The sequence below is a fragment of the Nerophis ophidion genome, linkage group LG09 (assembly GCF_033978795.1).
Source record: "Nerophis ophidion isolate RoL-2023_Sa linkage group LG09, RoL_Noph_v1.0, whole genome shotgun sequence".
NCBI lineage: Eukaryota > Metazoa > Chordata > Actinopteri > Syngnathiformes > Syngnathidae > Nerophis > Nerophis ophidion.
The window spans coordinates 56,947,725-56,963,797 of record NC_084619.1 but is presented as its reverse complement, the minus strand read 5'-3'; the positions used below and the strand labels follow the sequence as shown (position 1 = coordinate 56,963,797).

The 16,073-nt window shown below is 39.7% G+C and overlaps 1 protein-coding gene across 1 annotated transcript in view; it reads left to right on the top strand.

Moving 5' to 3' along the window:
* ppp3r1a (protein phosphatase 3, regulatory subunit B, alpha a) overlaps positions 1-16,073 on the top strand; it is a 48,090-nt gene that overhangs the window by 17,228 nt on the left and 14,789 nt on the right. Inside the window, exon 2 of the mRNA XM_061911312.1 lies at positions 5,256-5,295. Within this exon, the coding sequence (XP_061767296.1) occupies positions 5,256-5,295 (40 nt within the window). The remainder of the gene's footprint in view (positions 1-5,255; positions 5,296-16,073) is intronic.

Sequence of the window (16,073 nt, the reverse complement as noted above, 5' to 3'; positions counted from 1 at the left end):
TTTCTCTGAATGTGGTCCCTGAGTCAAAATAATTGCCCAGGCATGACCTATATTGAGTAAAACATGCTTGAAACTACAATATCAACTGTTGCAAAGCTGTGTCATCAACACTCACAAGTATAAATCCACTTTTTTAAGTAATAATTTCTTACGTCAGTCATGAAAAAAAAAATTGTGATGCCAAGCGCATATTATGTCAAGGTAATGGCACTAGCTTTTACTTCATTTAAGAATATTTTTCAACACAACGTTTTTAGCATTCAATCAGACATTATTGCGAAGTTTTGTATTAGTGTGCCTAAAAATAGATATACCGGCTCCCAGACACAAAATTTTTTTCTCTGAATGTGGTCCCTGAGTCAAAATAATTGCCCAGGCCTGACCTATATTGAGTAAAACATGCTTTAAACTAGAATACCAACTGTTGCAAAGCTGTGTCATCAACACTCACAAGCATAAATCCACTTTTTAAAGTAATAATTTCTTACGTCAAGCATGGAAAAAAAAAATTGTGATGCCAAGCGCATATTATGTCAAAGTCATGGCACTAGCATTTACTTCATTTAAGAATATTTTTCAACTCAACGTTTTTAGCATTCAATCAGACATTATCGCAAAGTTTTGTATTAGTGTGCCTAAAAATAGATATACCGGCTCCCAGACACAAATTTTCTTTCTCTGAATGTGGTCCCTGAGTCAAAATAATTGCCCAGGCATGACCTATATTGAGTAAAACATGCTTGAAACTAGAATATCAACTGTTGCAAAGCTGTGTCATCAACACTCACAAGTATAAAACTGCTTTTTTAAAGTAATAATTTCTTACTTCAAGCATGAAAAAAAAAAAATCGTGATGCCAAGCGCATATCGTTATGTCAAGGTAATTGCACTAGCATTTACTTCATTTAAGAATATTTTTCAACATATTGAGCAAAAAGGTCTCTTTTTTTCTACCTAGAAAAGTACACTTGTTGTCAGTGAAAATATACTTATTTTAAGGTATTTTTGGGTTCATTGAGGTTAGCTAATTTTGCTTGTTTTGGAAAGTCTTGACAAGCTGAATTTTCTTGTTCTATTGGCAGATAATTTTGCTTAGTTCAAGTAAAATAGCCCTCATTTTTGTTTTTTTTTTTCTTGTTTTTGAACACTGCCTTTTTGCAGTGATACAGTAAGAAAACAACAAAATATAAATTTTTGGGTTATTAAATTTTTGGTTATTGTAAACAATGGCTTTATCATTTTAACATTTGGAACACTATAATAATTCTGCCCACGTTAATCAACATTAAACTGCCTCAAATTGTTGCTCAGTTTAAATAAAATTACAAAACTTTTCTTCTACATATAAAAAGTGCAACATTAAACAGTTTCAAGTCAACTCATCATGCTTAATTTATCACAGCATTTGGGAAGCCTGTAGTTGATTTTTATTATGTCAATGTTATATTTTTATCAACATGTGATAGCAGGGACCCTGCCATTCAAAACTAATCTGTCCGTAAAACACACACACACACACACACACACACACACACACACACACACACACACACACACACACACACACACACACACACCGCAAAATGAGCTAACATTATGCTAAAAGCTAATTAGCCTTCACCTCAAGTTAAAGTTAAAAAGTTAACGTACCAATGATTGTCACACACATACTAGATGTGGCGAAATTATTCTCTGCATTTGACCCATCACCCTTGATCACCCCCTGGGAGTTGAGGGGAGCAGTGGGCAGCAGCGGTGCCGCGCCCGGGAATCATTTATGGTGATTTAACCCCCAATTCCAACCCTTAATGCTGAGTGCCAAAAAGGCTAATAAGCCTTCACCTCAAGCCAGAACTGCGAGCGAAAGTTCTATTTTGGTTTCATCTTACCACATGACATTCTCCCAATCCTCTGCTGTATCATCCATGTATCCATTTTGGTATAAACTCAACTCGTCGTGTTTGGAGGAAGAAGAATACTGAGTGGCATCCCAAGAACACCACACCTACTGTGAAGCATGGGGGTGGAAACATCATGCTTTGGGGCTGTTTTTCTGCTAAGGGGACAAGACAATTGATCCGTGTTAAGGAAAGAATGAATGGGGCCATGTATCGTGAGATTTTGAGCCAAAACCTCCTTCCATCAGTGAGAGCTTTGAATGGTTGACCAAATACTTATTTTCCACCATCATTTACAAATAAATTATTTATAATTCCTACAATGTGGAACCTCCTTCCATCAGTGAGAGCTTTGAATGGTTGACCAAATACTTATTTTCCACCATCATTTACAAATAAATTATTTATATGTCCTACAATGTGAATTCCTGGATTGTTTTTCCACATTCTGTTTCTCACAGTTGAAGTGTAGCTATGATGAAAATTACAGACCTCTGTCATCATTTTAAGTGGGAGAACTTGCACAATCGTTGGCTGATTGTGCAAGTTCATAGATCTCTGTCACAGTATTTTGTTCGTAGCTCTCTCTCACAGTATTGTGTTTGTAGCTCTCTCTCACAGTATTGTGTTCGTAGCTCTCTCTCACAGTATTGTGTTCGTAGCTCTCTCTCACAGTATTGTGTTCGTAGCTCTCTCTCACAGTATTGTGTTCATAGCTCTCTCTCACAGTATTTCCCGTACAGTACAGCCATGTAGACAAAAGCATTGGCCTGCAAAAATGGCCACCGTGACCCCTCAATGCATTGCAAAATCATGTGCCCTTTCAAGCCCTATTCTAGTCAGGGCAGACCCTTGGTATTGGATATCAGTGTATCTTGATGTAGTGCATGTCCTTGGATCTGACAGCTAACACGGAGAAGTAGTTTAGTCTGTGAGGGTCGCATAATTGTTTCGCTGCTGCTTTGCAACCACAGAATCATTGAGTTGTCGAAGTATTCCACTTTTCCAGCCGCGCATCATCCGGTGATTGGATGGTCATTATAGCTGGTCTCGATACCTCAGTGGTGTGCGCTGGTTAACAATTAGTAACAGAGGAACCATTTTAGAGGTGCACTTTGTTAAAAATGAAGATGTGTTGCTCCAAGGGGAACAATACAATAAAGATGGCTGCTGATGAAGCTGCTCGGCGATCAATCGTTGGCTCGGTATCCCCATCACCATCATCATCATTGCCCCCTCGATGAATTCCATGTGAAGTATCTTTGTTGAAAAATACATGATTATTACCGGAGCCTATCCCAGCTGTAATATGTGATATTTCTACCTGAATAAATGCTTCTGATATTCTGTACATTACATGTTGGACAAGTTAATGGTCTTCTGATTGCTGCATGACTATGTTTTAACCCTCTCCATGTAATAATAAAATGTAATATTCAGCCTGCTAATCATTCTGTAATTGAGGACAGAAAATGTTGTAAAAGTATTTACACAATATTTCAGCCTGCCAGAAAATCCCCCCCCAAACCCATTTTCCTACACTGATTTACTAGCATTTCTTTAGGTGCAAATATCACAGAATAACATTAAAAAACATCTCTGACAAAGCGTCTTTATAACTTAAGAGATTTTTATTTTGTTAATGTAGTTAAATCGGTTGTTTAGCGTAGCACTTTTTTTTGAAGCCGGAAAAGTGTGTGAGTTGTTGTTAGAATGATTATGTATATATTATCACACTAACTTTAGTATGCTTAAAGTCCGTTGCTTTAGTTATTAGCTATTGTGCTCAAGTTAGATATTTTCTAATCTATGCCAGGACAACATTTCTTGTCTGAGGGGTGGCCTCAGCCACAGATGTTATCTTTGTTTTAGCCCGGGAACAGCCAAGGACTACAAGGACCTCAACGAAGATAAGATGACAACGTGCAGACGAAGCGGGGACAAGGCAAAATCACAAGGCTCCTAGCCCATTCCATCACGTACTGTGCGTCCTGGACCTGCTTTGCATAGTATATGTGACCACTCCTTTTAGAGGCGGCTTCAGTGATGTTGACTATGGAACTCCAAATAAAAAGAGGGACGCGGGAGCTGAACCTTAGAGCGTAGGGCGAGACTGTGACTAAGTGTTCAGCTGCATGCGTTCTCCTCATGAGCTAAATTGAACTCTGTCTCTGCATGGTTCCTTGCTTCTTGTCTGATTAATGGCTGTCAACAGTGTTTGAACCTGACAGTTGTTTGAGAAAGTGCCTTGACATGTTTTGATGTCGGATCGACTGTTTGCAATAAAAAAATTAAAAGTGTCATTATTAAAATTTATAGTTCACGCGTTATTATCGCATTTACCTTTACAGCCCTACTATAAACACAATTAAACACAAAGAACACCCCTAAACTGTGCTAGCACTTTTGCTAACACGTGTGTAGCGATGGGCGATATGGATCAAAATCCGTATCCCGATATAGTTGGGCTCACAAACTAACCCTTAAATGGAAATATCCGTTGACGTAACTAATTGCCTCCACCATGCTTTGATTTTAAATTTTCGGGAATGGTGGTAATCCCAAATACACAAAAACAAGTACCTTCAAGTAAGAAAAGTAGGTGTTGCATAGTAGGATCTCAACTTATGAGGTGTGTTGAGATAAGAAAAAGCATTGACAATAATATAAATAAAGTCAAATATAATCTCTAATCTTCTTTAAAAAAAACATTAAGCTATGCTCATTTATTCAGCCTACCAAAACACCAAAAGAACAAAATATGAAATAATGTGCCGTGGTTTAACATGAAAATAATTGACCTTTAACAATAATGTTTTCATAGGTAAACATTATTATAGGACATACACACAAAGATGTTAGCCAGGAACACCAACCTGCCAACTGCTTCATGATACTGTGTGACAGGGTGTGTTCTGAGTAATTTTATGTACTCAACACTTAACCAAAAAGTAGTTTAATTACTACAGGGTTTCCCACACATTCACTTATTTGTGGCGGCCCGCCACAAAAGAATTACGGCCGCCACAAATAAATAAATAAAAAATAAATAAACATTTCCGTCTTTTGACTCGCTTGACCGCTCATAAAAGCAATGGGACTCTGTCTGTGAATGGAGCTTGTAGTTACATATATAAATATGTAAATATTATATAAATATGTATATAAATATGTACATAAAGTGTTGTAATTACATTCCAACTACGCGTTCTTCTTGGTCATCGCCGCCGCCGCTGCCTCCCAACCCCCGACCCAGTTTTTCCACTGTCTTTCATTTTACGGTTTATTGTTACCTTAATCACCCTTAATCAATACTCATGCCATTATCAATAACCTGTTCTTTTCATCTCTCCTCAGGGAAATGAAGCAAGTTTCCCCCTGGAGATGTGCTCGCATTGTAAGTATTTGCTTTTTAAAAGTCTAAATGGCAACAAATAAAGGAATTAGTTGGCGAACCACCTGCTGATAATCTCAGTTGACTGTCGAGCCATCAGTCTTTTAATTTGTCTTCAAGTTCTGGTGTCGCTGGCACATTTGACACATGGTGGGTACGCTGTTGAGAAGCAGGGCTAAAAATAGACCCACCAGAGGCTGCGTCCATTTTTAATGAGCACCAGGGACGACAACGGCGCTCTCCATCACGATGAAAAGATGACCGGATTAATGAGTCCGACACCTGGGCTCTGAAGTTGATCATTTAAAGTATTCAGGCGCCCGACTAATGAGTACAATTCTTACGCTCTAAGCTTGATAGCAAGACCATCCGATTCCACTCTAGTCCTCCAGGTGGCGGTGAAGAACATTGTTTGCTAACTGCCAATCAAATCAGTTGCGGGTATAGCTTCTGTCAAACAGACCCTGCGGAACAGTAGATTTTAGTAACAGTACTTGGAGCTATATTTGCCTTAAAAAGGTGTCTTGCCGTTTTAGTATGTATTGTTACTAGGGTTGTACAGTATACCGGTATTAGTATAGTATTGCAATACTAATTAATCATATTCGGTACTATACCCCCTCTAAAAAGTACCGAGCCCACAGCCCCCTGTCATCGTCACGTCATGTCATTGCTGGTTTACGAGCAGAGGAGCATGTTCGGCCGCGCACAATCACTGAGTACTTACAAGCAGACAACGTGTGTAGACAGAAAAGAGACAACGGACGCATTTTGGCTTTAAAAACTAACGATAAAGGTGAAGTTATAACACTGAAACGCCCTCAGGAAGAGTTTTTTTAAGACACGGCTAGCTAACTAGTTAGCGGCTAAAATCCATCCGCAGTCTGCAGTGTTTTAGCTACTTCTAAAGCACTAATCCTCTCCTCCTTGGGGCGGTATAGCTCGGTTGGTAGAGCGGCTGTGCCAGCAACTTGAGGGTTGCAGGTTCGATCCCCTCTTCCGCCATCCTAGTCACTGCCGTTGTGTCTTTGGGAAAGACAGTTTACCCACCTGCTCCCAGTGCCACCCACACTGGTTTAAATGGAACTTAGATATTGGATTTCACTATGTAAAGCGGTTTGAGTCTCTAGAGAAAAAGCGCTATATAAATATTATTCACTTCACTTTTCCATGGCGACAAATAAAGTATGTTTCTTACAAGTATAATACCTGCAGGACGAGGCATAGCTCAACATTCTTTACTACACACCGCAGCTCACCGGCGGTTCCTGAATGTAAACAAATGTCATTTGTGGATGTACATCTAACATCCACTGTAATGATACCAAGCACAGGAGGGTATCTAGTCGATATTACTATGATTAAACCGATTTTTTTAGCATCACAAAATTTTCTTTCATTTATATATTTACATTATGTTTATAAACTCAGGAAATATGTCCTGGGACATATTTGCTTACTCACTACTAAAAGACAAGTTGTCATGTACAGTATGTTCACTATTTCATTAAAAGACAAACTTGCAATAAGAAACATATGTTTAATGCCATTTTTTGTGGTCCCCTTTATTAATAAAAAAGTATTGAAAAGTATTGAAATACATTTTGTACCGGTACCAATATATTGGCATCGGGACAACACTAATTGTCTGGTTCAATCACGGATGACATCTATTAAACAGACAAGAAACAAAGAATTAAACAGAGACAGAATTAATTTTAGGTTATTGAGGAGAAATGTCTGGGCTGTACTGTTTGCACAGTCTTCCACCACGATATGACAAAAGATTGTAAGCCTCCTCTTTTATTTGGACTTTCCCTGATTACATGGCAATAGCTGTTTCTAAAGGGAGGGGGGTCGTAAACAGCCGTCGCCTTTGGTTACAAAACAGTTCAAAGAAAAGGTGCCTGGGGGGGGGGGGTCAGGTCCTGCTTCCTTTCCGCTTTGTAGATCTCGGGTCAAGACAAAATTTTCCTGTGGATTACAATAGAGAAAAGAAACCAACACCTTCATGTCGCTTCCCATCCTACACAGTGGAGTTTTACAAGCCTTTTGATTGTTAAGATCAAAGACAGCTATTTTCTGCTCGCCGGGAACTCATTGAAACACAAAGTTTTGTCATAACAGTTATTCTGACATTAATAGTTACCCACAAATATAGATATTGTTACAGCGTTATTAGCAAATATGTTTTTGAACATACTGTAGGCATTTCCTCCATACTTAAACTCAAGGCCTTCCAAGACCTTCTCCACAGGGGTTGGATGAGGATTGACCCCAACTGAACTCATCAAGGACCTCAGTCGGAGATATTTATGGCCTCCTACTTTAAAAAAAAAAAAAGTAATTTAGCCATGATGTTGGAATTTAGACTGTTTAAAAGTGCACTACTGGGAATAACAAATTTTGCTCGATGATATAGTGACCTAGAAATGATTGGCAATAAACAATATCATTAAGACCAAATCAACCACTGATCTAATGACAACGCATAATAATAATGCAAGTATATCTCTTCAAATGCAGTCAACGTGTATTTTATATATTTTACCATCATAACATAAACACTTTTAATTATCCAAGTTAAATGAAAATAGGAAAAAAGAAAAATATATAGTAATAAAAATATACATCTGTCTGTTAGCAGAAATGTGCAGCTGAATTAAAATCACAACCCAAAGCGATAAAATAGGTTTTGTCGCTGTTAGGAGGGCGTGGGAGACCCTCAAATATACACAACCAAAAGAAATAAAATAAAGTTCTTGTGACCAAAATTATCGCGTTTATTGTTATTACAGACACCGTTTGGAAACAATTATGGTATGTAAATCATTAAAAAAAAAAAAAACTAATTTCACAACAAATATATCTGCGGCTTATATTCCGTTGCGGCTAATATATGGAAACACATTTATTCTTCTAAAATTTAGTGGGTGTGGCTTCTATACAGATGCGCTCTATAATCTAGAAAATACGGTAGTTGTATTATATTTTGCTTCAAACACTATGGAGTAGGGCTGGGCGATATATCGAATATACTCGATATATCGCGCGTTTGTCTCTGTGCGATATAAAAAATGACTATATCGTGATATTCGAATATATGTTCTCACGCAGTTGCTTTTAGCTCTGGGCATTACACTACATGTGTTTGTCACTCTTTCTTGTCTCTCCTTCTCACAGAGACTTAAAGGGGAACATTATCACCAGACCTATGTAAGCGTCAATATATACCTTGATGGTGCAGAAAAAAGACCATCTATTTTTTTAACCGTTTTCCGAACTCTAAATGGGTGAATTTTGGCGAATTAAACGCCTTTCTGTTTATCGCGCTGGAGGCGATGACGTCAGAATGTGACGTCGCCGAGGTAACACACCCGCCATTTTCATTTTCAACACATTACAAACACCGGGTCTCAGCTCTGTTATTTTCTGTTTTTTTGACTATTTTTTGGAACCTTGGAGACATCATGCCTCGTCGGTGTGTTGTCGGAGGGTGTAACAACACTAACAGGGAGGGATTCAAGTTGCACCACTGGCCCGAAGATGCCAAAGTGTCCGCCGCCAGACCCCCATTGAATGTGCCAAAGTGTCCCCACATTTTACCGGCGATGCTAAGGCAGACATGGCACAGAGATGTATGGATAACCTGTAGATGCATTTGCAACTATATTACGTTTCCTTCCACCCACATTTAATGCGAAAAAAACACTTACCAATCGACGGATTTAAGTTGCTCCAGTATCAAAAGATGCGAAAGTCCTGATCGTCTGGTCCGCACATTTTACCGGCGATGCTAACGCAGCTATTTGGCCATGCTATGGCTATGAATAGCGTCAATAGCTATTCGCTCAATAGCTTCAGTTTCTTCTTCAATACTTTCATACGCCAACCATCTGTTTCAATACACGCTTAATCGGTTGAATCGCTTAAGTCGCTGAAATCCGAGTTTGAATCCGAGCTAATGTCGCTATATCTTACTGTGGTATTCCCATTGTTTGTTTACATTGGCAGCACTGTGTGACGTCACAGGGAAATGGATAGTGGTTTCGAAGATAGCGAAAATAAGGCACTTTAAAGCTTTATTTAGGGAGATTCCGAGACCGGTAAAATTTTGAAAACAACTTCAAAAAATGCAACAAGCCACTGGGAACTGATTTTTATTGTTTTTAACCCTTTTGAAATTGTGATAATGTTCCCCTTTAAAACAAGTGCACCTTGATACATCCGTCACATTCTCTCGCGCGTGCAACGTCATACGCTCTCGCAGAGCAGAGCGGTAGCGGCATAGGTCACGTTAGCTGTGGTGCTAACGGTGTGGTGCGAGTGGTCATACGAGAGAAAGAAGGTGTGAATCTGGTAACAAATGAAGGACGAAGTAATTCCCAAGAAAAACAGCACGGGATCCGTCGTCTGGCAGTGGTTTGGCTTCAAGCGTCAAGATGTTGAACAGACAACCGTAATATGTCAAGTATGTGGCAAAAGCGTTGCTACAAAAAGTAGCTACACTACCAATATAGCATCATTTGAAAAGTCACCCGCTGGAGCTGGGGTCGGGAGCCGTTCAAGCCAAATATTTTAAAAAGTATTTCCGTGAGAGACATATATTTTTTTAAGACTGAATACAACTAAATGCGTGCATTTTTAAGTAAGACCAACATTTTTTAGAGTATAACAAGTCTCTTATTGTTTTTAATAACATTGTTATTTTGAAGCTAACCAACAACAAATAAAATACTTCTTACCATTAATGCGACTTCTTGAACAGGTACGGTAGAAACCGGATGGACGGATTAAAATGCATGAGAATGTTTTATATTTTGAACGTTATTTTTGACACTGTGATTACCAGCGGAATTATTCGTTACTTACTGTGTTATGCAATGTCAGCTAAGATTTATCTGAGAGCCAGGTGCAGTCATCAAAAGAGCCACATCTGGCTCTAGAGCCTTAGGTTCCCTACCCCTGCGCTAGAGAATGAGGAGTGCTGGAAACTGCATGTCAACATCTCCGTTCGGTGCCACACCCGACAAAATGCCCAAGCCACCATTTCCGGATCAACACCGTATGAAACTAAAGGCTATTTGTCCGCAGGAACCCACCAATCCAATCCACTTTATTTATATAGCACATTTAAACAACAATAACGTTTCCAAAGTGCTGCACAGCCATGTTAAAAACAATATTGAAAAAACCAATATTATGCTCCACCAATGACTGAATAAAAACAAAAAATATATAAAAAAAAAAAACAATATAAAAACATATATGATTAAAAACAATTTTAAAGGGTAAAATCAATTAAAATAGTAAAATAGAAATCAAAGTGTATAAAAAACACAGACGACAACAGAGGACAGGGGACCACACAACTCACATAGTGTTCAAAGCCAAAGAATAAAAGTGGGTCTTAAGATGAGACTTAAAACACTCTCATGTGGAAGTATTTTGAACATGGAGGGGCAGAGTGTTCCAGAGCTTAGGGCCGACCACAGAGAAGGCCCTGTCTCCCCTGGTCTTAAGTCTGGTCTTGGGCACCACGAGCTGGAACTGGCTCTCGGACCTCAGAGCGTGCGCAGGAATGTAAATTTGGATGAGGTCCGAGATATATTGAGGTCCCAGTCCATGTAAAGATTTAAAAACAAACAGCAATGTTTTAAAATTAATTCTAAAATGAACAGGGAGCCAGTGCAAACTCTGAAGAATTGGGGTTATATGGTGGCGTTTCCTGGCCCCTGTTAGAAGTCGTGCTGCCACGTTCTGGACTAACTGCAACCGGGAGAGAGCTTTTTGGCCAATGCCGGCATAAAGTGCATTGCAGTAGTCCAGGCGACTTGAAATAAAAGCATGCACGACTTGTTCATAAAGGTTTAAAGATAAAAACGGTTTAACCTTTACTAAAAGACGATGGTGATAAAAACACTATTTTAAAACGCCATTGACTTGTTTGTCTAGTTTAAAATCGCTGTCTATAGTGACGCCAAGGCTGGTGACTTTGGGACGCACATAATTTTGCAATGGTCCCAAGTCAAAATTTCCATTTTTCCCTCATTCATTATTAAAAAATTCTGGGCTATCCAAGCTTTGACGTCGCATAGACAGTTAAGAAGGGGTGTCAGGGGGCCGTGGTGAAGGCGAAGCACATACACTATTTGATTTCCTATTATGCTGCTAATTTTAATTTGACAGTTGGGGATAGGTTGATTGGCAACACTAAATTGGCCCTAGTGTGTGAATGTGAGTGTGAACGTTGTCTGTCTATCTGTGTTGGCCCTGCGATGAGGTGGCGACTTGTCCAGGGTGTACCCTGCCTTCCGCCCGATTGTAGCTGAGATAGGCGCCAGCGCCCTCCGCGACCCCGAATGGGAATAAGCGGTAGGAAATGGATGGATGGATGGAGTTATTGAAATATGAGTGACATCATGCACAAAAGTGCACTTTATTTGTTTAAAACTATTGTAGTGGCGTTCTGTACAAAAAGTGCACTTTCATTTAGTGTTGTTTTGATATGTCATCTTAGTGACATCATGCACACAAGTGCACTAATAGCTTGCTTTAAAATGTCTGTGACCAGGGTATCCGCGGATCCTTAAAAAGTCTTAAATTCATGTATCTGAAATTAAAGCCTTAAAAAATATTAAATTTATTAGAAATTCCTAAAATGGTCTTAAATTGCCAGTTTTTTTTTTTTTTTTTTTTTTTTTTCCCGAAGCACATCTTTGAGTAAAAGTTACGGCACGTCTTTGAGTAAAAGTGAGTGATTTCAGCTCACTCATTTTTTCTTTGTGTCTCTTAAAGAGATACAAAGAAAAAATAAGTGAGCTGAAAAAAATAGAGGCAAAACTCGTGAATGAGAACAGCCAGCTGAAGCTCAAGTGAGGCTCATTTGAGTGTGTGTTCAGTGTTTTGTTGTTGATGTTATAATACTGTTTTGCACTATTATTGCACTATTATTGACCATCCATCCATCCATCCATTTTCTACCGCTTATTCCCTTTCGGGGTCGCGGGGGGCGCTGGCGCCTATCTCAGCTACAATCGGGCGGAAGGCGGGGTACACCCTGGACAAGTCGCCACCTCATCGCAGGGCCAACACAGATAGACAGACAACATTCACACTCACATTCACACACTAGGGCCAATTTATTATTGACCAAATGTAATTTATTTTTACCCTCACCTTGGTTATTATGTTTTACTGGCGTTGGTGTTGGTTTGTTTGTTTTGGATGTCAAAGTTTTTGGATCTCTCAAGATTTTTGATAAGCTGTTTGGCAGAGTGGTGCTTATCAGTTTGTTTATTAATAAACATACAAAAAGTAAACTTGAATGATTGTCATTGAGGTTGTAGTACAGTGGGATCCCCAACCATCGCTAATATTTATAGATTTTTTAACAATTTTTTCGGTCTTAAATTTCATTCAAGGAGGCATTAAAAAGGTCTTAAAAAGTCTTAAATTTGACTTGCTGAAACCTGCAGATACCCTGTGTGACAATCTTGCACTTTTTGTGTTGGAAATGACGTGAATGTTTGTGCCACTGCTTAATAACTGTTTGATAAATACAGTTTTGGTCAATTGACTTAGTTGTGATTTCCCTCTCTGCATGAAAGTTTAAATGAGCATATATTAATGCAGTATGTAGACACATAGAATCATCATAATGGTGTGATTATATGCATCAAGTGTTCATTCAAGGCTAAAGCAAAATATCAAGATATATATCGGGTATCGTGATATGGCCTAAAAATATTGTGATATTAATAAAAGGGCATATCGCCCAGCCCTACAATGAAGAGAAAACTGTGTGGTTCAGTCATTCATTACCTGTAATCTGTTGCAGTGTGCTAAAGAGATGCATTCTCTTAAAGGGGAACATTATCACAATTTCAAAAGGGTTAAAAACAATAAAAATCAGTTCCCAGTGGCTTGTTGTTTTTTCAAAATTTTACCGGTCTCGGAATATCCCTAAATAAAGCTATAAAGTGCCTTATTTTCGGCTCTTTGCGAAGACACTGGCCATTTCCCTGTGACGTCACACAGTGCTGCCAATGTAAACAAACAATGGGAATAGCACAGCAAGATATAGTGACATTAGCTCGGATTCAAACTCGGATTTCAGCGACTTAAGCGATTCAACAGATTACGCATGTATTGAAACAGATGGTTGGAGTATGAAAATATTGAAGAAGAAACTGAAGCTATTGAGCGAATTGCTTTTGACGCTATTCATAGCCATAGCATGGCCGAATAGCTGCGTTAGCATCGCCGGTAAAATGTGCGGACCAAACGATCAGCACTTTCGCATCTTGTGACACTGGAGCAACTTAAATCCGTCGATTGGTAAGTGTTTTTTCGCATTAAATGTGGGTGGAAGGAAACGTAATATAGTTGCAAATGCATCTGCAGGTTATCCATACATCTCTGTTCCATGTCTGCTTTAGCACCGCCGGTAAATAGCATGTTAGCATCGATTAGCGTAGCATATTAGCATCGATTAGCTGGCAGTCAACATCAACAAAACTCACCTTTGTGATTTCGTTGACTATCGTTGCAAATGCATCTGCAGGTTATCCATACATCTCTGTGCCATGTCTGCCTTAGCATCGCCGGTAAAATGTGGGGACACTTTGGCACATTCAATGGGGGTCTGGCGGCAGACACTTTCGCATCTTCGGGCCAGTGGTGCAACTTGAATCCCTCCCTGTTAGTGTTGTTACACCCTCCGACAACACACCGTCGAGGCATGATGTCTCCAAGGTTCCAAAAAATAGTCAAAAAAATGGAAAATAACAGCTGAGACCCGGTGTTTGTAATGTGTTGAAAATGAAAACGGTGGGTGTGTTACCTCGGCGACGTCACATTCTGACGTCATCGCCTCCAGCGCGATAAACAGAAAGGCGCTTAATTTGCCAAAATCCACCCATTTAGAGTTCGGAAATCGGTTAAAAAAATAGATGGTCTTTTTTCTGCACCATCAAGGTATATATTGACGCTTAAATAGGTCGGGTGATAATGTTCCCCTTTAAAGAGACAGTCGTTTTCTCGTCTGTCCTATATGTGTCGCCCTTCATTTCAAGCCGTTACGTTCTGGTTGTGTTTGACCCACATTGTGAGTGGCTGCTCTCAAATGATGGATTAGACAGCCGTTGCTTTTTTTTTTTTTTCTTTTGGTGGCTTCTATCCCCTCAATGCATCAGAGTGACACTATCGTCTGTTTCGCTGAGCCTGGGTCATGTTTAATGGCCCACTTGCGGGAGCTTGCATCATTAGACCAACAAACCCCTCCCACACGCACAGTTTGGGTAGGGTACTTTACCCGATTAGTAGGCGTAGGCCCTTCAGTTTGGCCACTGTTCCACCGACAGCCTGTGTGGAGCAGCCTGCAGGGGTGACTGGTTCGGGCTTCCTCGTTGCTAAGGGATTTCCCCGAGGGAGGGAGCCTCTGTCAGCAGTGACAGCTGAGATGGTGAGGGTTTTTCAGGGGGGTTTTCTAATGACTGCGTTGCTATAAATAACACGGAGCGCTGCCCGGCTACATGCAGGCCGAGCTCTGCATTATAAAAGCAGGAAGTGGCCGCCCTCTCCTCTACAGGGTCTCCTTTTTTTAGTCCCGGGACTGACCTGGTTTCCTGAAGAACACGGAGAAACACTCTTTCCACTGGCACACTTCCCAGCATGGTGTAAAAACGTTTATACTGCGATGACTACCACTTTTATGCTCACCCAAATCTGTAAGGACTCTGGTTGGTTCAGAATGCTGCTGCTCGAATGCAGACTAGTACTCGGCGAACGGATCAGACTTCTCCTGTATAGTTTCACTGCCCTGGCTCCCTGGAGCCCGATTTCTTGTCTTAACCATACATTTTAGACCAGGGGTGTCAAACTCATTTTAGATGGGGGGGGCACATGGAGAAAAATCTACTCCCAAGTGGGCCGTACAGGTAAAATCGCGGCAGGATAAATGTGCTGGTCTCGTCTTTTGTTGATTCCTAGAAAGTATTCATACTGTAAGTATTTTTTGGATTATAAGTCGCAGTTTTTTTCATAGTTTGGCCGCGGTGCGACATATACTCTGGAGCGACTTATGTGTGAAATTATTAACACATTACAGTAAAATATCAAATAATATTTTTGATCTCATTCAGGTAAGAAACCAGGCGTATATCAGCAATCGTTAAACACACACACACACACACACAGGTCAACCAATAAAAATCTGGCGGGCGGCGGGTCATGGCAGAAATGCATGGTTAAAAAAAAAGATGCTACCTGCTACTACTTCCGTACATATGAAAATTGATCATTTCAACATTGGCGGAAACTTACAAAAACTGAGAAGGGCTGAACAAAAATGGCAGCGAAAAGGAAGTCATATACTGCAGGTTACACGCTGGAATTAGTGAAATATGCAGCAGAAAACAGAAATCGAGCAGCAGAAAGAAAGTTTGGAGTAAGCGAGAAACTTGTAAGGGACTGCCGAAAAATTTCCCCAAAACATGCGACTTATACTCTAGTGCAGGGGTCACCAACATTTTTTAAACCAAGAGCTACTTCTTGGGTACTGATTAATGCGAAGGGCTACCAGTTTGATACACACTTAAATAAATTGCCAGAAATAGCCAATTTGCTCAATTTACCTTTAATAAATAAATATACATATAAAAAAATGGGTATTTCTGTCCGTCATTCCGTCGTACATTTTTTTTCCTTTTACGGAAGGTTTTTTTGTAGGGAATAAATTATGAAAAAAACACTTATTTGAACGGTTTGAAAAAGGAGAA